The sequence below is a fragment of the Sorex fumeus genome, unplaced genomic scaffold (genome assembly GCF_029834395.1).
Source record: "Sorex fumeus unplaced genomic scaffold, SorFum_2.1 ptg000036l, whole genome shotgun sequence".
In the NCBI taxonomy this organism is placed as follows: domain Eukaryota; kingdom Metazoa; phylum Chordata; class Mammalia; order Eulipotyphla; family Soricidae; genus Sorex; species Sorex fumeus.
The window spans coordinates 17,225,611-17,246,933 of NW_026606093.1; the positions used below are offsets into that span (position 1 = coordinate 17,225,611).

Consider the following 21,323-nt stretch of genomic DNA (forward strand, 5'->3'; position numbering starts at 1 on the left):
AATTTGTGATAGCTCCAACTTACTTAGAATAATTTCTCTCTTATTAATTTTTATATTTGTTCAAGAGTGATGCTTTACAAAACTCAGTGGAAGAGAAAATCATTTTAGAAATTTGTAAGATCCTTGTTCACATTGTGGATAATTTGGTTCACATTTAAATAAAAGGATAAAGTAAAAATTGGAAAAAATAGAAAAGCTAATGAGTGGGTGCGAAAGTGAGTAATCTGGACAGTAGAAAGTAATAGTCATTAATAGGTATATAACAATCAAGCTTCAGACATGAGACAATTCTCATTGATAGCCACTGGAAGTGAGTGACTGAAATTAAAAGGTGTGTAAACTTAAAAAAGACAGCAGCAGTGGTGGCTCTATCTTTCCTGCCACCCGCATTCTGTAGTCTCACACCGTTTCCCCCACCCCAGGGAGGTCGGTGGCGATGGGCAGGTGAAGGAAGGAAACGAGGGCCAGGCTGGTTGGTCTCAGTTGAAGTTTATTCCAATCCTCTCTCCATCCACTCCTGTCTATCTCCTTTGCCTCTCCCATGCTACTTCATTCTCCTTCTCGATCCCCCTTCATTCTCCTGACTCTGGAATCTGGATTCCATTTCTCCTTCTCCTTCTGGAGTCTGGATCCTGATCCCCCAGCCCACTCTTACAGTACAGTTAAATCCCAAAGCATGAGGGGTTGGGGTAACAATTACACATAGGTGTGGTCACAATCAATAGGGGTAAAATTCTTTCTCTCCAAGAAAACCACTTCTAGGATAAATACTCTCTCAGCAGGACAACCCATCCTAGAATGGAATCTCATGGGTGTGTTTCGTCTCTCCTTATCCAACAAACATACAAGCATACATAATATAAATCATTTTGTATGGATACAATAAGAAATACCTTAAACTTATAGGATTGCTCTCCTAGGGCCATCTCAATCTCAGGCTACAGTGCTCAGGCCAGATAATCTTTCCTATCCCTAGCAGGGTCCTAGTCTCGTGGTTACTTTTGGATCATGACAGCATTTGTCTATGATCAAGCTCTTAACTTATACTTAAGAAGTGTGGCACTTTGGCTTGGCCCATTTTGATGCCAGGGTAGCTCACCACTTGCCCTGGGTCCATTCAGTTCCTTGTCGGGACCCTGCTTTTGGGGTGTTAGGAACTAAGGACAACTGAGGCTTAAGTCGAGAAAGCAGATGCCCGGGAGTGAATAATATTCAAAGCCAATTAAATCCTAAGTTACAAAGCATAATATTAATGGTCTTCCTGTATGTATATCAAAAGGACATTGCATTAAAGTAAACTATTTATAAGACATAAGGAGAGGAGAAAGGCAGTATTAACTTACAATACAAGTTCAGTGTCCTGAAGGATGTGACCTTACAAATTGACAGAATCTGATTGGGGGAAAAGCTGATTAACTGGTTGGGGAAGAGAGCATAGAGAAGTGGTTACAGATAAACAAAGGAATGGGAGTTACTCGGGAGCACTGTGATGGGTGTAACCTGATAAACCTAAGCTCCTGTGGCAAGGGAGAAAGGACAAAGCAATATTATCCTACAAAAAAGGAATCAAATTCTCTGAAGATAAGGACACATAAAGCTGAATGATAATTAAATAATGCATAGTGACATTAAAAATTATAAGGATAATAAATAAATGGAAAGGACAGAATACTTGAACCATCTTGTAAATCTCCTATGAACAAATCACGATTACTGCGTGCTGTTATCCATTTTTATCTCCTCAGTTTTATTGTCATGCCTCAAGCCCAGATTCCTACAAACTAATCATAACTGGCATGTGCTATGCTAGCCTTTGCCCCCAAATCCCTCCAGTTTGTAGTTTCAATCTAGCTTTATTAAATTCCTCTTTTCCTATATCCTTCTCTTACTAATAAAGAAAAAAATAGGCCTCTGTGAGTAAAAATGTCAATGAATGGCTCTAATAATATTTTCTTCCTGGCATTTGCTCTGGATATGTTGTTCATATAGTTGGTTCTAAATCTCACAGCAAATCTATTGCAACTAGGATTTATAGAATTTAATAAAAGCAATTTGGGGATTTAATCTAAGACCTATATTAACTATTCCTCACTATAAAACATCATCATTTTTCTTTGTTTCATACAGTAAGAGTCTATTTTTCTAAAAAAAAAATCTAATAATGAAACTTTTTATTCTATAGAATATCAAATTGTATCTTCAATTTTAATTCTTCCATTACTGAAATTTTTAAATACAGATTTATATTCTCTTTTTTGTTTGTTTTAATTCTCCTCTTTTCTCTTGAGTAAAATTTCCTTCATGCTAATATATGTTATTATTATCCTTTTTCTATAAATATTCTAAAATGTATCCAAACACTATTGTGTGGGGCTAATAGTAGGTGTCTGGTGTCTTCTATATTTAAGTCATTTACTTGTTTAAAATTTAACTTAGACTTGGAGAACAATTTATGTGCAATTCATTCATCACTTACTCTAGTGATATGTTTATTGTATTTGTGTTGGTGAAACTATTTCTTTATTGCATTCCCATCCCAAGCTACTTCTAGTACATATCTATAGTTACAACAATACAACTGAGCCTCTTCCACTCTTCACTCTAATTCATGCAAAATAATGAAAAAACTTTTCTGTATATAAGGAATCATAGAAAAGGAGAATAATATAGCATTAGTAGAGGGAGCCAGCATTAATTAAATGCTATTCCTATTTGCCACACTTTCCAGTAAAGATTCAGAGAAAATATACATTTGGAGTACAAAGAAAATCTGACCTACACCCATAAATGTTCCACTCTGTGCTTTTTTCTATCCGCTCTCTTTACGAGAATGAGTCAATGGCAAGCCTTGAAAAGGAAGTTATACAAAAGAACATCAGTACTTCTACCCTTTTTAGAGATTAAGTGAAAAGTAAGATGTGAAATAACTTCAGTCTAGGCCAGCACTTCCTTTTATTCGGCAACAAAAAGCTGGAGGATGTTGGAGACACACACATGCATTAAGAAAAAGAATCAGCAATGTGCTGAGAGTAGATCAGACAGGCCTGTGTTTGAGGAGTGAAATGGAGGGAATCATTTTCTTAGGAACATTAAATAGCATAGATCAGCAGAAATAAAAGATGAAAGTGTCAATCTGTATTCTTTCTTTTAGGTAAAAAACTTGGTTATACCTTCAACAATCAGAACTTTCACAACGTCTCTTTGGGACAAGGACAAGAGGTAGTGGCTGAGGCTGTGCTGGACCTTGCTGCCAAGAAAGGCCATTGGGTTATTCTGCAGGTATGCTCGCTCAGCCCTGATCAGGGCACTCTGGAGCCCACAACTATATGACCCTCACATCTGAATTCCTGAGCTTGTCTTTATCCCTTTCTCACACCTCTGTACTCCTGTCACTTCCAAATCTCTTCTCAGTTTTGCCTCATGTTTTCTTCTTTACCTCAACCCCAATAATGCTTTTCCCTCTCCATCCCCCATCCTCTCACCAGTGCCCACCACTCTCTCTAGCTTAAGTAGTTCTGTTTATAAGAGAAAATCAGTTTTCACTTTGGTCAAAGCTCAAGAAGTAGGTATTTGGTTGAAAGTCATGGAGCTAGATTTTTCAAAACTCTTGATTTTATGCGTTTCCCAGAATTTTTTCTCTGCTTGTTCTATTGTGCTACATATTATATGGACATTTTGAGTACCCATTGTAGGTAATTTCACTGAACAAGAAAGTTACAAGAAATCAAGTCTACTCTTTTCTTGTTATGGTCTCTTAGTTTATACAACTTGTATGGATATTGTGCTATGAAAGAACGAATGACTTACTCTTTTTTTGAGAGTAACTATGGTTATACTGAGATGTTTCACTATGTGACTTTATGTTTTAACTAAATTAGGTAGAGGCATTAAATGTACCTATATATCTTTTAGTCAGATACATAGAAATTTTTTATGTTTTTAATAGTAACATGTTCCAGTATATGTAAATTTGATATACTTTTTGGCACCCAGTACACTACTTGAGTAAGCATTCAACAAAAAACAGTTCCTTCCACCCCATTCTGGCTTTGATTACTAAGAACTGTACCATATTTTTTTTCTGAGTCCTCATCCTTAATTATCTCATCATTTATTTGGAGTCTAAACATTGAAGAATTGACTATTACCCTGGAGAGCTTTTCCAAAAATAATTATAATTTCACTATAAAATTTGGGCAGGGGGAGGGGGAGGAGGTGTAGACAACTAGGGTTCTTTCTTCCTCCCATGTGAGTTAGCAGCGTTTGAAAGGTCGTGACCTCCTACTGCCTAAGATTCACCTAATAGGGAGATACCTGTCAAGGCTTTGTAAACCCAGCCACTCAAATATTAAACAGAGAGTAGTTTTTCTCTCAGCAAATACTGGCTACACAGGACCTCTAGTCCCTGTATTGATGTGACTTCTGAAAACTATCCAAGATTACATTCAGAAACTGGGATTCCTGAAGACAGAGCAGTTATTCCTTTGTGAATCTCTGCATGAAAACCGTGACTCCCAAATCAGCCGATTAAAATTTTCTCCCCAGTAGATTTATCCTAAAATTCTTTAATTTAATAAAATTTTATTTCAATAACTTCTACTAATGCTTATATTATATTTTACTTTTTACATGGCTCTTTGAATGTGTTAAATTTGGTTTTAGAACCTGTCCAATGAATTAAGTGTGTAAAATATTATTTCTCTTTTATAGAAAGAGAAAGCAACACTCAAAGAATATATTACTATGTCAAAATCACTGTGCTTCATGCCAATATGTGTACTTAAGGTTCAAAGAACAGGACTCTTCAACTATTTATTGAGGCACCTTTATCTATCCATTACAACATAACATATTGCAATAAAACAATATGACTATCCTTAATAAAGTGAAAGATACATTTGCATAATGCTAAAAATTAATGTAAGTTTATGTAGATGGGCAGACCGATAAGAACCATGCTGAATAAAAAGTATATTTGCCTGTTGGTGACAGCAATGAATCAGTAAGTTTTGGGAAAACAAATGAATGACTTGAAGACAAGAGGAAAGTCAGGAAAACTAGTTGCAGGAAGTTAGATCACTGCTTTTCAAAATAAGACATTCCTACAAATTAGTGAAAGAACTTACTAAAATGCCTTATTTCAGTAAGTCTGAGGTGATGTCAGCTTCACTGGTCTGTGGGCGCTACTTCTGAGTATCACATGCTCAAATGATCTAGGCATCCAAGACACTAGATTTAGAGTGTGAAAACATATTAAATCAGCCATATCAGAAATACATAAGACTTTAAAGTGCAAATTTTCAGGCTCTTTTCTAATCCTACAGATTCAGAAACTCTAGGGTAAACCCAAGAATCCACCAGAATCTGTTTTTAGTACAGATTTAATGGGTCTTATCTTAAATTTAATGGAATTCATAGAAATCAAAATTGCAGTGATATAGCAGTCCCTATTTGTAACCTGTGCTATACTATTACTTTCTCTGAAACATTGTTTTTCTAGATTTTGACTGTGTATGAGTCATCTGAAGGCTTATTAGAAGAAAGATTTCTACCCCCTTCCCATTAGGTTTAAATGAGTCTTAAATCTTCCAAGGGAATTCTCATACACAGTGAAATGCAAGGATATTGTGCTAGGGAGATTCAGAGATTCAGAGTACCAATGGGAAGGGCTCAGTAGCCCTTAAGAGAGACCCGTTGCTGGTAATTCCAGACAGATACCACAGTATTATTGTTTGATGCTAAGGCCAGATCCCTCCTCTAACTGTATTTCTCTGTTTATTGTTAACATAGCCAAACGTATATTTCTGTGGGGCGCTTTATGGGTCCTTCTTTTCCACCAGAATATCCATTTAGTAGCCAAGTGGCTCAGTACTCTGGAGAAGAAGCTGGAGGAGCACAGCAAAAATAGCCACCCAGAGTTTAGGGTCTTCATCAGTGCAGAGCCTGCCCCTTCACCTGAAGGTCACATAATCCCCCAAGGCATCCTGGAGAACTCCATCAAGATCATCAATGAACCTCCTACAGGCATGCATGCCAACCTGCACAAGGCCCTGGACAACTTTACTCAGGTATGGCCCTTGGGAGTAGGAGAAAGAAGTTGAAAGAGCTCCTTTTTCTTATATGATTTGAGTGGGTGGGAGAAGTATACACAAGTTGAGATGGGTGTAATGCTTCTTGTGTTCTACTTGCTGTTGAGTATGTTTTCTGTGAGTAACATGAGGAAAATTCCTTCAATTTTCCATTTTGTTGATAGTTTTTATCATGAGTGGCTGCTAGATTTTGTCAAGTGTCTCCTGTGCATCTATTGATATGATCACATAATCATTATTTTTCCTTGTACTGATATCGAACCGGGCTCTGCCAGGCCGGCTGCGTGCAAGGCAAACGCCCTACCACTGTGCTATAACTCCAACCCACTGATATAGTGTTGGTATACAATATATTGACAGACTCAAGCATGTTAAATCATCCTTGCATCCTCGGATGAATCCCACTTGGTCATGGTGTATGATCTTTGTATGTGTGATGACTTAGTTACTGTATTCAGTATGCTTGTGTTTTGTTGAGGATATTTTCATTTATGTTCATCAGGGTTATCAATCTGTAATTCTGCTTTTATGTGATCTATCTGTCTGCTTTTGCTATCAGGATAATATCTGCTTCATAGAAACTGAGAATGTTTCTGTTTCTTTGATTTCCTGAAGGAACCTGTAAAAGATTGGCAGTAGCTCTTCTTTAAAGGTTTAATAGAACTCAGCAATGAATCCATTTGGCCCCGGGATTTTGTTTTGGGGATGATACTTTTGGTTACCATTTCATTAGTAGTGATAGGTATGTTCAAGTGTTCTATATCTTCTTGGTTTTCATACTTGGGAAATTATAAGAGCCCAAGAGTTTATTCATTTCTTCTAAGTTATCTCACTTTGTGGCGTACAGATTTTCAAAAGTAAGTCCTTATAATCCTTTGAATTTCTGTAGTATTTTTTATTATGTCCCATTTTTCATTTCTGATTTTGTTTATTAGGCTTCTCTCTTTGTGAGTCTATCAATTTTGTTTATTTTTTCAAAGAACTACCTTTTAGTTTCATTATTTTTGGATTTTTTTCATTTCAATTCATTAATTTCTGTTCTGAGTGTCATTATTTCCTTCATTCTGCCTTCTTTGGGCTCTTTTGTTGGTCATTTTCCAGGTTATTACACTGTATACTTGGGGGTTTTGTTTGTTTTTTGTTTTTTGTTTTTTCTATTTGCAAACTTGGCCTGATGGGTTTTTTTTTTAATTTTTATTAGTGAAACACCATGAGGTACAGTTGTAGACTTACAAATTTTGCTTGAATTTCAATTATACAATGATCAAATACTCATCCCTCCACCAGTGCCCATTTTCCACCACTACAGGTCCTAGTATCCTCCCACCCCCTGACCCCCCGTCCCACCTTGCCTCTGTGGCAGGGCATTCCCTTTTGTTCTCTCTCTCCTTTTGGGTGTTGTGGTTTGCAAAAGAGACACTGAGTGGCAATCATGTTTGGTCTATAGTCTACTTTCAGCATGCTTCTCCCATCCTGGGAGGATCCTCCCAACACCCTTTATTTGGTGCTCCCTTCTCTATCTGAGCTGCTTTTTCCCCTAGGATGTGTGGCTGGCCTCCAAGCCATGGAGCAAACCTCCTGGTACTAATCTTGGCCACTCTTGGCTGTTAGTCTCCATTTTGTTACTTTATGTTCCCCAGATGAATGCAATCTTTCTATGCTATCCCTCTCTTTCTAACTCAATTCGCTTAACATGATGCTTTCCATGTAGTACCACTTGTATGTAAATTTCATGACTTCATCTTTTCTAACAGCTACGTAGATTCTGTAGATGTACCAAAGTTTCTTTAACCAGTCATCTGTTCTTGGGCACTCAGGTTTTTTCCAGATTCTGGCTAAAGAGTGCTACAGTATACTTAGGTTTTTAACATAGGTCCTTTCTTCCTCCCTGATGAATGCTTGCATAACTATGAATTTTTCTCTTAGCACCACTTTTGCTATGTCCCACAAGTCCTGATATTTCATAGTCTCATTCTTGTTTGTTTCCAGGAATCTTTTGATTTCCCCTTTTATTTCTTTTCTGACCCACTGGTTTTTCAGTAGTGAGCTGTTTAATTTCCAGGTGTTTGAGTAATTTCTCCATTTCTGTTTGTGATTAATTTTTATTTTCAATACGCCTTGATCGAAGACGTTAGTTCATACATTCTATCCTCTAGTCTCTACAGAGGTATGTTTTGCGGCCTAGCATGTGGTCTATTGTTGGTCAGTTGGAGGCTCTGAGATACGAAATTTATGTCATAGAGGGTCCAGGTTCTCTCAGACCTGTGACAACCGTAGAGAGCCCTGAAATTCCCTTTTATTACCATCCTACAGTTCATACTATAAAGGGCTCAATCAGTGATGTCATCAAAAGAAGTTACACAAAGACCATTGAGGCAGGCAAAGCATGTATTCTTTCCTTGTATCAGCAGGCCAGTGCATTTTGGCCTAAGGAAAGAGATACAAAAACCAAAACCAAAACATTTCTTTGGGTTTGCATGCCAAAAACAATGCTGGGCCAGCACCAGAAATCTACATCACAAAGACAAACTGGGCCAGCACCTGAAATCTGCATTCCAAAGAGTAGGCTGGGCCTGAGCCTAGAATCTACATGTCAAAGTTCAGGCTGGGCTTCTGAGAGAAAAGGAAAAACTGACTCCTTCAATATACTGAAATTTATGTAATTATTTACTGAAGGCAACTTAAAGGGAAAAAAAAAAAGATGTTCTGCTTAATCCAAACCAGTCAGGATACACAAGAAATCTCGCCCATTTTCATGGGTCCCTACGCTCCTGCCCCTTGTACCAAACAGTCTACATGGGCTCATTCTGATAGCTCAGTCCAACCCCAACATTCTATCTTGGAAAATGTAATGTCTCACACATATTGTAAAAGTACATACTTTTATAAAATGTAAGAGAGCATGTTCTGTCACTGTCACTGTCCTCCCATTGTTCATCGATTTGCTCGAGCAACATTGCTCAGTAACATCTCCATTGTGAGACTTGTTGCTACGGTGTTTGGCATATCGAATACATCACCAATAGCTTGCCAGGCTATGCCGTGCGGGCGTGATACTCTCAGTAGCTTGCCAGGCTCTCCGAGAGGGGCAGAGGAATCAAACTCAGGTCGGCCATGTTGGCTGCTTTGCAAGGCAAACACAAAATGTTATATATATATATAACATTATATATCACAATATATTATATATATACATATACATATATATATATCACAGCCGGTAAGGCATTTGCCTTGCATGCGGCTGACCCAGGTTCGATTCCTCCATCCCTCTCCAAGACCCCAGCAAGCTACTGAGAGTATCCTGCCTGCACAGCAAAGCCTGGCAAGCTACCCAAGGCATATTCGATATGCCAAAAACAGTAACAACAAGTCTCACAATGGAGACGTTACTGATGCCCGCTTGAACAAATCGATGAACAACAGGATGGGACAAAAGTGCTACTGTGCATACAATATATAATTAGAGGACACCCTAAAAGCCTCCATTCCTCTCAGAGAGACTGGCAAGCTACCGAGAATATCCCGCCCGCACAGCAGAGCCTGGCAAGCTACCCGTGGCATATTTGATATGCCAAAAACAGTAAAAACAATGGGCCTCATTCCCCTGACCCTGAAAGAGCCCCCAATATGGCAGCATTAAGAAGGATGAGCAAGGAGAAGCTGATAAAATCTCAGGGCTGAACTAGGCTGCCAAAACGAAGAAGGACTAAAATGATTGTCTGTACTTTCAATGCTCGTATGCTGGCATCGGAAGCATCTATCAAGAACCTGATGGTGCAAACGCAGAAGATCAAGTTCAGCATCATTGGTCTGACTGAGATGAGAAAGTATCAACCACATCACGACACTTTTGACACTGGAGAAGAACTGCCCCTCAGAATATGCTACAAAAGAGGCATCGGTGGTGTGAGTATCCTCATCAACACGAACTTGACCATGAGCATTGATTCATTCAAATGCCTAACATCCCAAATAAGATGCTTACGCTTGAATAGATGTGGCTCACTGCTGGAAGTTTCTATCTTCGTCATCTACGCACCAACATCCAACTACAATGAAGAAAAAAACGAGAGGTTCTACATGGAGCTGGAGAAATTCTATAAAGAAAATCACACCTTCTACAAGATCATTGTTGGTTGATTTTAATGCCAAGATAGGACCGAGAAGATCACCCAAAGAAGTCCACATTGGGACCTATGGCCTAGAACGGAATGAACAGGGTGAGAGACTGTCTGAGTTCATCATGTCAACCAAGACCATCCATGGTAACTCACAGTTCCAGAAGGCCAAATCTAAACATTGGGCATGGCAGTCTCCCAGTGGGAAAGTTCAACAACGAAATTGACCACATCATATTCAATCAACAGTTTTGCCTGATTGATGTTGCCATTGTCCCAAAATTTTAAATGGGATCAGACCACCATCTCTTTTGTGCAAAATTCTACTTCACAGAGTGGGGAGAATAGGCTGCAAAGTTAAGAAGAGAACTCCCAGAACGACCACCAACTGGAAGCTCTTTGGCACTATTGTGGCAACATGGGAAGATGCCATTGTTGACAACATTGACAAAGAATACAATCAACTGGTTCAGCACCTCCATGATTGTGCAAGGAAGGCCAAGAGAGAGAAAGGCACAAAAAGACACCTGTCTTCAGAAAATCTCGAGCTCATTCACCAACATGGCTTGGCACGAGCCTCAGGCAACCACAAGCTAACATCCAAGCTCGCAAAGCAGTGCAGAGAAGTGATAAAGGAAGACCTCAAAGAGAGAAGAGCAGCTGTGCTGGCCAATGTGACAGAAGCCGGGAAAAGTATTCAAAATGCCTACCTGTCCTTCACCAACTACAAGATGAAGATGATTGCCTTCCGATGCCCTGATAGATCTATCACATCACTGTGTGTACTATTATATATATATATATATAATATCTTACATTTTGTCCTTCAAAGTCAATATTATTTTTGCTGAGTTTTAGTCTAGTTTACCTATAAAGAGGTGACAAAGTGGTATTAAAATGGTATTAAAGCTGTTATTGTTTTGCTATCTGTGTCTTTCTTCAAGACTATTAGCAGTTGTTTTAGGTGCTTTCTGGTCCCTTGTTAGGTTCATACTAGTTTAGTAGAGTGACATCTTCCTCATGTACATATTCTTTTAAATTAAGAAATGACCCATATACCTTTTTTATAAACCTAAAGTCGATCTTATCTGATTAGTATTGCCATCCTGATGCTTCTGTTGGTTTGCTCACTTAAAGTATTTTCTTCCAAATTTTGACTGTGTTTTCCCTTATTGTCTTTTTTATTGCCCTTATTTCTTTCAGGCAGCAGAAGTTCAGATTCAATTTTCTAATCTATTCTACCACTCTGTGCCTCTTACTTGGTGCAATTATGCTGCTGACATTGAGTGATATTATTATCACAGAGTCATGTGCTACCTTTCTGTAGAAGATGGGCATTTTTGTGAGATTTGTCTTGTCTTAAAGTAGCCCCTTCAGTTCTCCTTGCAGAGTTGATCTTGTGTCTATGAAGTTCCTAATCAACTGTTTATCTATGAAATTATATATTGTTCTTTCAAATCTTAATGGAAGTCTGTCAAGGTAAAGTATTCTTGGTGAGCATTCATCTCACTGAGTCAGTTTTTTTTTCTTTTTACTATATTTCACCATTGTTTTGGGGACAGCTGGTTGTCATTTGATCAATCTGCTGTAAATCTTAGGGACACTCCTTTGTATGTGATTTCCTTACTGGGCCTTGTTGCTTTCAGCATTCTCTATCTTTGCCTTTCAGAATTCTGACTAGGATGTTTCTTGGACTCTTTCTATTTGGGTCTCTTCTAGCTGGTACTCTTGGAACTTCTGGAACCTTAGTGCATGTTCTCTTCAGATCTGGAAATTCCTCAGTGATTATTTCTTTGGCCATTGTTTCTTCATTTGACTTGCCTTCCTTATCCTTTGGGAGCTGGATGAATCTAGTGTTCTGCTGAATTCATCCCAGAGTTCTCCTATCTGCTGTTCTTTTATTTTGCGGCTTCTCCCCACCCACACACCCCATCTTCCACAGTTGTCTGCAGGTTTTCTGTATCCCATCTTGGACTTCACTAATTTTGTCCTTAGTTACCATTACTCTCCTGCTGAGGCCTTCCAATGAGTTTTTATTTTGGCTGTCTGTACCACTGTTTTTTGAGTTTCTTAGACACCCTCAATATTTCCTCTCTAAAGTCCTTATCAGAGAGGTTATATACTGGTTATTACTGGTTGGATATTCAGGGCTACCATATTTGCCCACTAAGCATGGTGAAGTTCTGTGTTGCTTTAGATCCTGGAAGTGCTTTTTGTGAGTTGTTGTGTGGATAGGTTACTAGAATTAGGATGTCAATGTATGTTCTCTGTGAGAGTGAGGAACTGAAGTATTTCATGGCTGAATTAGCGGCCATACACTTTGCAAGGAGTTCTGACCTGGAGGCTGAAATGGCATATTCTGTCTGTGGCATCCTAACAAATAGGGACCCAATGTGATGCTTAGTTTCTTGGAACAATCAGAAATGCAAAGGTCAACCTAATAGGTGGTTTAGTCATTTTTGCTCTAATTAGTCAAGCTAATTCTAATGCATAGTTAAAGTTTGGAATATTATGGTCCTGAAAAAAACAATGTGTCTAATTTTTATAGAACCCATGCAAAAACTCTCCACAAGTTCTGGTGGTTGCAACTCATATCTCAAGTTTTCAGTATTGCTGAGTCTGTTTTAAATATAGAGCTATATATATACATATCACCAATATAACTGAAGATTGACTTCTTTTTTTTTCTTTTATTTTTTAATGAATCACCATGAGGTACAGTTACAGACTTACAAACTTTCGTGCTTATGTTTCAGTCATACAATGATGGAGTACCCATCCCTCCACCAGTGTCCATTCTCCACCACCAATGTTCTCAGTATCCCTCCCACCCCCCCCACACCACCCCCCTCCCATCCCCTCTCCTCTGTGGCAGGCACATTCCCTTTTACTCTCTCCTTTTGGGTGTTATGGTTTGCAATACAGGTATTAAGTGGCCATCAAGTTTGGTCAAGTATCTACTTTCAGCTTGCATCTCCCATCCTGAGCAAGCTCTCCAAGCATCCTGTACTTGGTGGTCCCTTCTCTATCTCAGCTGCCTTTTGGAGCAATCCTCCTGGCCCTACTATCTCTACTATCCTTGAGTGTTAGTCTCCCACTATGCTACTTTATATTCCACAAATGAGTGTAGTCCTTCTATGTCTGTCCCTTTATTTCTGACTCATTTCACTTAGCATGATACTCTCTATGTCGATCCACTTATATGCAAAATTTCATGACTTCATCTTTTCTAACAGCTGCATAGTATTTCATCATGTACATGTACCAGAGTTTTGAAGACTGACTTCTGCTCACTTATTACTTCCCTTTCTTATTCTTACTACTTTGTGCTCTCCTTAATTTCTTTCCTTGCCTGACCCTCTACTTTCTAAACTCAGGGGTCAAGGGAAAAATTCACCACAAGCTTTTAATGGATCCTCTATTTTAGGTATCTTAAAATGGGCATTCAACAGGTTAGCTGTGATAGCTAACCCAGTATAAATTGTCAGGACCTGTGGTGATTTGGGACCTGGTTTAACTTAAAATAAGATGAAAACAATTTGCCATTTAGAGTTTAGGAAGATTTTACAAAACACATAAGCTCTGTGATACCACAAAAAGCAAATTGAATAACTTGGAAAGCTGCCACAAATATTTGAGAGTTGAAAGTTATTCTATCTCCTTTTCACTCACCTTTCCACCTCACCCCAACCCTGCACATGGCCTGGAACAGAGAATTGGGTTACCAAAAATTTCCGAGTATGTAAATTTATCATTTTTGTTAATAAATACCATAAATATCACATCATTGAAGCTGGCACACATAAAACTAATCAAGCAACTAGTGTTGGCATGAATGTAGGGGGAAAGAAACAAGCTCACTGCTGGCAGGAACTAGAACCAGTTCGACCGTTTAGAAAAACAATATGGAAACTTCTCAGAAAACTTGAAATTAAGTTTATATATGACCCAGAAATTCCACTTCTTGGAATATTCCTAATGGTCCAAACACTCTATTCCAAAAACACATATGCACTCCTATGTGTTTTTGTTCACTGCAGCTCTGCTGACATTGGCCAGAACCTGAAAACAATCCAACTGTCCAAGAACAATTGATTGGATTAAAATCCTATGATAGAAGCAAGGTGAACACTACCCAGCTACAAGAAAAAAAACATACAATTTTCAATAATATGGATAAAACTGGAGAGTATCATGCTGAGTTATTTACTCGTAGATATAACTGAAGAGTTTCACGCTGGGTCAAATTATTCAAAGTGAGAGGAATAGATGCAAAATTATCTGTCTCATATTTGGGATGTAAAGAATATAACAGGGATAACAAGTGGTTAACAGCAACAGAACCTGAGAACTGGTCGACAGGACTGAGCTTCTCAAAGGTAAGGTGACAGGGAGTGGTGCTAGAAAAAGACCCTGAAACAATAGTGAAGAGAAATAGATATTTTGATGGAAGGTGTGGTGCTGCAACACTCTATGCACGAAACCTTATTATTTGTAGTATTACAAAACACAAATGAAAAACTGAAATAAGAAGAAAACCTTGACCATTGCAACAAAGAACTAAAGGTAGCATTCTCTTGTCAGGGGCATTTTTTTCCTTTTTTATAATTTTCTAAGAAGACTTTCACTAAAACTCTTGAATACAAAACGTCTAAATTTTCTAGACATTATACATTATATTCTATATAAAGTAAACATTCCTTTATAAAATATTTATTGAATCATTGTGAGATAGATGCTTACAAAGCTGTTCATGATTGGATTTCAGTCATAGTGTTCCAACACCCATCCCTCCACCAGTGCACATTTCCCAGCAAGCGTCCAGTGTCCAGTTTTCCTCCCATCACCTCCCACCCTACCCCCAGCCTGCCTCTATAGCAGGCGCTTTCTCTCTCTCTCTCTCCCCCCCCCACTCCTCCCTCCCTCCAAACCCCCTCTCCCTCCCCACCCTTTTTGGCATTGTGGTTTACAAAAAATACTAAACGCTTATATATCCAGCCTGGAGCGATAGCACAGCGGTAGGGCGTTTGCCTTGCACGCAGCTAACATGGCTGACCCGAGTTCAGTTCCTCCGCCCCTCTTGGAGAGCCTGGCAAGGTACCGAGAGTATCTTGCCTGCACGCACGGCAGAGCCTGGCAAGCTACCCATGATGTATTCGATATGCCAAACACAGTAACAACAAGTCTCATGATGGAGATGTTACCAGGCCCGCTGGAGCAAATCGATGAACAACGGGAGGACCGTGATGGACCGTGATGGACATTATATATAGTATATTTCTTTAACTACCTTTAACACTCAGCTCTTGTCTGGCATGATGATTTCCAGCTGTTAATTGTCATACTGGTCCCTTCTCTATTTTACCTACTCTCCACCCCACACACACTTGTGGTTATTTCCAACTATTGACCTGTCTTCCTAGCCCATGTTTTCCTGGTTATGGATATTAGTCCTCTACATTTTATATATAACATATGACAAATGAATACAGACATTCTATATAAGTCCCTCTCCTTCTGACTCATTTCACTCAATGTGTTTATAGGCATTTCACCCATTTACAGGCAAATTTCATGACTTCATTTTTCCTAACAGCTGCATAGTATTCCATTGTGTAATGTGCCATAGTTTCTTTATCCAGTCACCTGTTCTTGGGCACTCAGGTTGTTTCCAGATTCTCGCTATGGTGAATAGTGCTGCAATGAACATAGGGGTTCGGATTCTATCTCTACTGTGTGTTTTTGGGTCCCAGGGTATATTCCAAAAAGTGGTATTGCTGGGTCAAATGGGAGCTCAATTTCTAGCTTTTTAAAGAATATCCATACTGTTTTTCTAAAAAAGCTGGACCAACCAGCATTCCCACAAGCAATGAAGCAGAGTTCCTTTCTCTTCACATCCACATCAACACTGGTTGCTCTTGTTCTTTTGGAAGTGTCCCAGTCTCTGTGATATGAGATGATATCTCATTGTTGTTTTGATCTGCATCTCCCTGATGATTAGAGATGAAAAGCATTTTTTCATGTAGCTTTTGGCCATTCGAATGTTGCCTTTGAGAATGTTTCTGTTCATTTCATCACCCCATTTTCTGATGGGATTGGATTTTTTTCTTATAGAGTTCAAACAGTGCCTTGTATATCTTTGATATTAACCCCTTATCAAAAGGTATTTGGTGAATAAACTTTCCCATTCTGTAGGCTGTCTTTGTATCTTGGTCACTATTTCTTTTGAGGTGCAGAAGCTTCTTAGTATAAAATAGTCCCATCTGTTTATTTTTTTCTTCCACTTGTTTGGTCATGGCATTTTATTTTTGAAGATGCCTTTAGCTTCAATATTGTGGAAGGTTTTGCCTACATTTTTCTTTCATGTACCTTATGGATTCAAGTCTAAATTTGAGGTCTTTAATCCATTTTGATCTGACCTTTGGGCATGGCATTATATAGAGGTCTGAGTCTTTTTTTTTTTTTTGCATGCAACTGTTCAGTTTTCCCAGAACCTCTTGTTACAGAGGCTTTCCTTGCTCCACTTCACATTTCTTGCTCTTTTATAGAAGATTAAATTATCATATATTTGAGGGCTTGTGTCAGGATATTCAACCCTATTCCATTGGTCTGTCTTCATTGCAATACCATGCTGTTTTAATAACTACAGCTTTGTATTACAGTTTAAAGTTGAGGAAGGTAATGTCTCCCATCTTCTTTTTCTCCAAGAATTGCATTAGCTATTCCTGGGGATTTATTTTGCCATATTAATTTCAGGAGTGTTTGATCAACTTCTTTGAAAAATGTCATAAGGGGAGGGGCAATAGCATAGTGGGAAGGGCATCTGCCTTGCACGCGGCCAACCTGGGTTCAATCCCCGGCATCCCATATGGTCCCCAGAGCATCGTCAGGAGTTATTCCTGAGTGCAGAACCAGGAATAATCCCTAAGTATCGCCAGGTGTGACCCCCCCCCCCAAAAAGAAAAATGTCATGGGTATCCTTAAAGATAAAATAAAAAACTAAATTCACAACTTAAATATCTGAAGAACCAATAAAACATGAATCCAAAGACTAGTAGAATAAAGGAAATAATAAAAGCCAGAGCAGAAATCAACATTATAGAAACCAAGAAAGGAATACAAAGAGTCAATACCAGGAGCTGATTCTTTAAAAGAATAAACAAGATAGACAAAATTTTGGCTAGACTATAAGGGTAAATGAGAAAGAACTCAAATATATCAAAGAAAAGCAGAAATTAACAGGATACCCAGAAATCCAAGACATCATGAGAGCCTACATTATGATCTTAATGTTATAAACAATTCTGTTTAGCTGGAGAACCCAGAAGAAGGGCCAAATTCCTAGAAATATGTAATCTCCCAAAAATGAATTAGAGGAAATAGAAGCCTGAACAAGCCAATCAAAAGCAAGGAAACTTAAACAATAATTAAGAATCTGTCACTGTCACTGTCCTCCTGTTGTTCATCAATTTACTCAAGCGGGCATGAGTAACGTCTCATAACAAATTGTGAGACTTGTTGTTACTGTTTTTGGCATATTAAATACATCACGGGTAGCTTGCCAGGATTTGCCACGCAGGCAAGATACTCTCGGTAGCTTGCCGGGCTCTCCCCAAGAAAATGTTTTGGTCCAGATGAATTTACTGGTGAGTTTTTAATCAATCCTTCATAGAAGACTTATTCTGTTTATCCTTAAGCTCTAGCAGAATATCAAAGAAACAGAAATCTCCTTCCTAACACCTTCCACAAAGCTAACATTACACTGATATCCAAAGCTGACAGAGATATTACAAAAAAAAGAAGGTCTCAGAATAATCTCTTTGATAAACATTGATGCAAAAATCCTCAAACAAATCTTAGCAAAGAAAATCAAACAGTGCATAAAAAAAATCATACATCATGATTAAGTGTGATTCATCACAGAGATGCAAGTATACCACATCAGTAAAAGTAAATATAAAAATCAAATGATCATATCACTACTGGAAAAGCTTTTGACAAGATCCAACACCCAGTCATGATTTTTTAAGAAGCCCTCAATAAAACAGGAGAGGAAAAAACTTCCTCAATATAGTAACAGCTATCTATAAAAAGCTCATAGCTAATATTATTCTTAATGGTAAAGAATTTCAAGCGTTCCTGCTGAGACCAGGCACAAGACAAGCATGTCCACTGTTTCCTCTCTCTTTTAACCTTGTTTTAAAAGCCCTTGCAATAACAATCATTAAAAAAGGAAATCAAAGGAATCCAAACAGGAAAAAAGCGAGTAAAGGTATCAGTATTTGCATATACATGATGACATATATTGAAGACTCCAAATAACAACCTCCTATAAGCAATAAACCATAAAGAAAAGTTGCTGGATATGAGGTCAATACACAAAAATTCTTTTCGTTACTATATAGAGATAATGAATCAGAGGAGAAAGTAATCAAAGAGCCTATCTAATTTTAAATAGTATTGAAGACACAAAACTCTAACAATAATTTATCTCACTGCCAATGGCCTAAATGCACCAATTAAGAGACACAAATTGATAGAATGGGTTAAAAAATTGAACCCAATACTGTGCTGACTACAAATGTGTTTACAGTTGAACAGTCAGGGCAAACACAGCCTCAAAGTCAAATTTTTTTTTTCCCCTTTATTTTATTTTATTTTTTTTAAAGTTGTAGATTTACAATTTTTTGTGCTTTGGTTTCAATTATACAATGATCAGATACCCATCCCTCCACCAGTGCCCATTTTCCACCACCATGGATAATATCCCTCCCACTCCCATCCCCCCATCCCCCCGTCTCTGTGGCAGGGCAATCCCCTGTGTTCTCTCTCTCCTTTTGGGTGTTGTGGTCTGCAAAAGAGGCATTGAGTGGCAAACATGTTCAGTCCATAGTCTACTTTCTACATGCATCTCCCCTCCTGGGAGGATCCTCCAAACATCCTTTATTTGGTGCTCCCTTCTCTATCTGAATAGCCCTTTCCTCTAGGATACCCGGCTGGCCTCTAAGTTATGGAGTAATCCTCCTGGTGCTGATCTCAGCTATTCTTGGGTATTAATCTCATACTCAAAGTCAAATTTTGGAAGACAATTCTTCGAGCAAACAACCCCCTTAAAAAGCTGGGTTGGCCATACTATCAGGCTGAAAAGAGTTATAAGAGACAGCAAAGGGCATTTCTTTTTATTTATTTATTTATTTATTTATTAGTGAAACACCATGAGGTACATTTGTAGACTTACAAATTTTTGTGCTTGGGTTTCAGTCATACAATGATCAAGTACCCATCCCTCCACCAGTGCCCATTCTCCACCCCCACCAATCCCAGTATCCCTCCCACCCCCCTATCCCCCCATCCCACCCTGCCTCTGTGGCAGGGCACTCCCTTTTGTTGTCTCTCTCCTTTTGGGTGCTGTGGTTTGCAAAAGAAACATTAGGTGGCAATCATGTTCGGTCTATAGTCTACTTTAAGCATGCATCTCCCATCCTGGGTGGATCTTCCCAACACACACCCTTTATTTGGTGCTCCCTTCTCTATCTGAGCTGCCTTTACCCCTAGAGTGTGTGGTTGGCCATCAAGCCATGGAGTGAACCTCCTGGTTTTTATCACAGCTATTCTTGGGTGTTAGTCTCCTATTTTGTTAGTTTATGTTCCCCAGATGAATGCAATCTTTCTATGTCTGTCCCTCTCTTTCTGGCTCATTTCGCTTAGCATGATATTTTCCATGTAGTACCACTTTTATGTAAATTTAATGACTTCATTTTTTCTAACAGCTACATAGTTCTCCATTGTGTAGATGTACCAAAGTTTCTTTAACCAGTAATCTGTTCTCGGACACTCAGGTTTTTTCCATATTCTAGCTATTGCAAACAGTGCTGCAATGAACAAACAAGTGCAAATGTCATTTCGACTATATTTTTTGCCTCTCCTGGGTATGTTCCCAGGAGTGGTATTGCTGGGTCAAATGGGAGCTCAATTTCTAGTTTTTTGAGAATCGTCCATACTGTTTTCCAAAGGGGTTGAACCAGTCGGCGTTCCCACCAGCAGTGAAGGAGGGTCGCTTTCTCGCCACATCCGTGCCAACACAGGTTGCTTTTGTTCTTTTGGAAGAATGTCAAAATGAGTAAGAGACTGGACCTCCTCTGTGTAGTCTATTCTTCATCACAGGAGACAGAATCCTGCTGTCCACAAGGCTCCCATGTGGCCGCCATCTTTCTTTCCAGAGGGAGGAGGGTGGAAGAGAGCAACACACTTTCCCCTCTGGACAGACATGATGGCCTGGATTAATGCATAGTCCGTTCACTTTTCTGCTCCAAGTTGCTGGATTCTGCATTAAGTCCTTGTGCTTCTGGGGCTGTGGCCGTGCTGGAGAGCCGCTCGTGGGGGGCAACTGGTGGCCTCGGTAGGGCGTGAAGGACAGACTGGAACACACCCCTTCCCATGAGGTTTTAGTCGCCCCCACACCCCCGGCTCATACCTGCTCTCCACAAGGCTCCCATGTGGCCGCCATCTTTCTTTCCAGAGAGGAGAGGGCGAATGGGGCAACACCCTTTCCCCTCCGGGCAGACATGATGGCCTGGATTAACACATAGTCCATTCACTTTTCTGCTCCAAGCTGCTGGGTTCTGCATTAAGTCCTTGTGCTTCTGGGGCCGTGACTGTGCCAGAGAGCCGCTCGTGGGGGGCAACTGGTGGCCTCGGTAGGGCGTGAAGGATGGACCGGAACGCCCCCAGCAAAGGGCATTTCTTAATTATCAGGAGATATCTACCTCAGGAAAAACTCACACTCCTAAACATATATGCACCTAATGAGGAACCAACAAAATACTGAAACAACTGCTAATAGACCTAAAGACATGTAAAGCAACATAATAATAGCTGGAGATTTCAACACTGCTTTGCCACTTCCTGATAAATCAACTATACTAAAGGTTAGCAAAAAAATACTTTGAGAAAAAGAACGGAAAAGAGGAACTTAGTGCATATATATAGGGCCTTTCATCCTCAAATGGCCAAATATACATTCTTTTCCAAAGCAAAGGAGACATTCTCCAAACCAGACCACATGCTGAGAAACAAAAAATACCTCTAAAAAGCTAAGAGCACAAATATGGTA

The 21,323-nt window shown here is 39.1% G+C and overlaps 1 protein-coding gene across 1 annotated transcript in view; it reads left to right on the plus strand.

Annotated features, from left to right (window-relative positions):
• DNAH9 (dynein axonemal heavy chain 9) overlaps window positions 1–21,323 on the plus strand; it is a 577,218-nt gene that overhangs the window by 512,539 nt on the left and 43,356 nt on the right. The window contains exons 62-63 of the mRNA XM_056117744.1: window positions 3,152–3,279; window positions 5,841–6,068. Of these exons, the coding sequence (XP_055973719.1) occupies window positions 3,152–3,279; window positions 5,841–6,068 (356 nt within the window). The remainder of the gene's footprint in view (window positions 1–3,151; window positions 3,280–5,840; window positions 6,069–21,323) is intronic.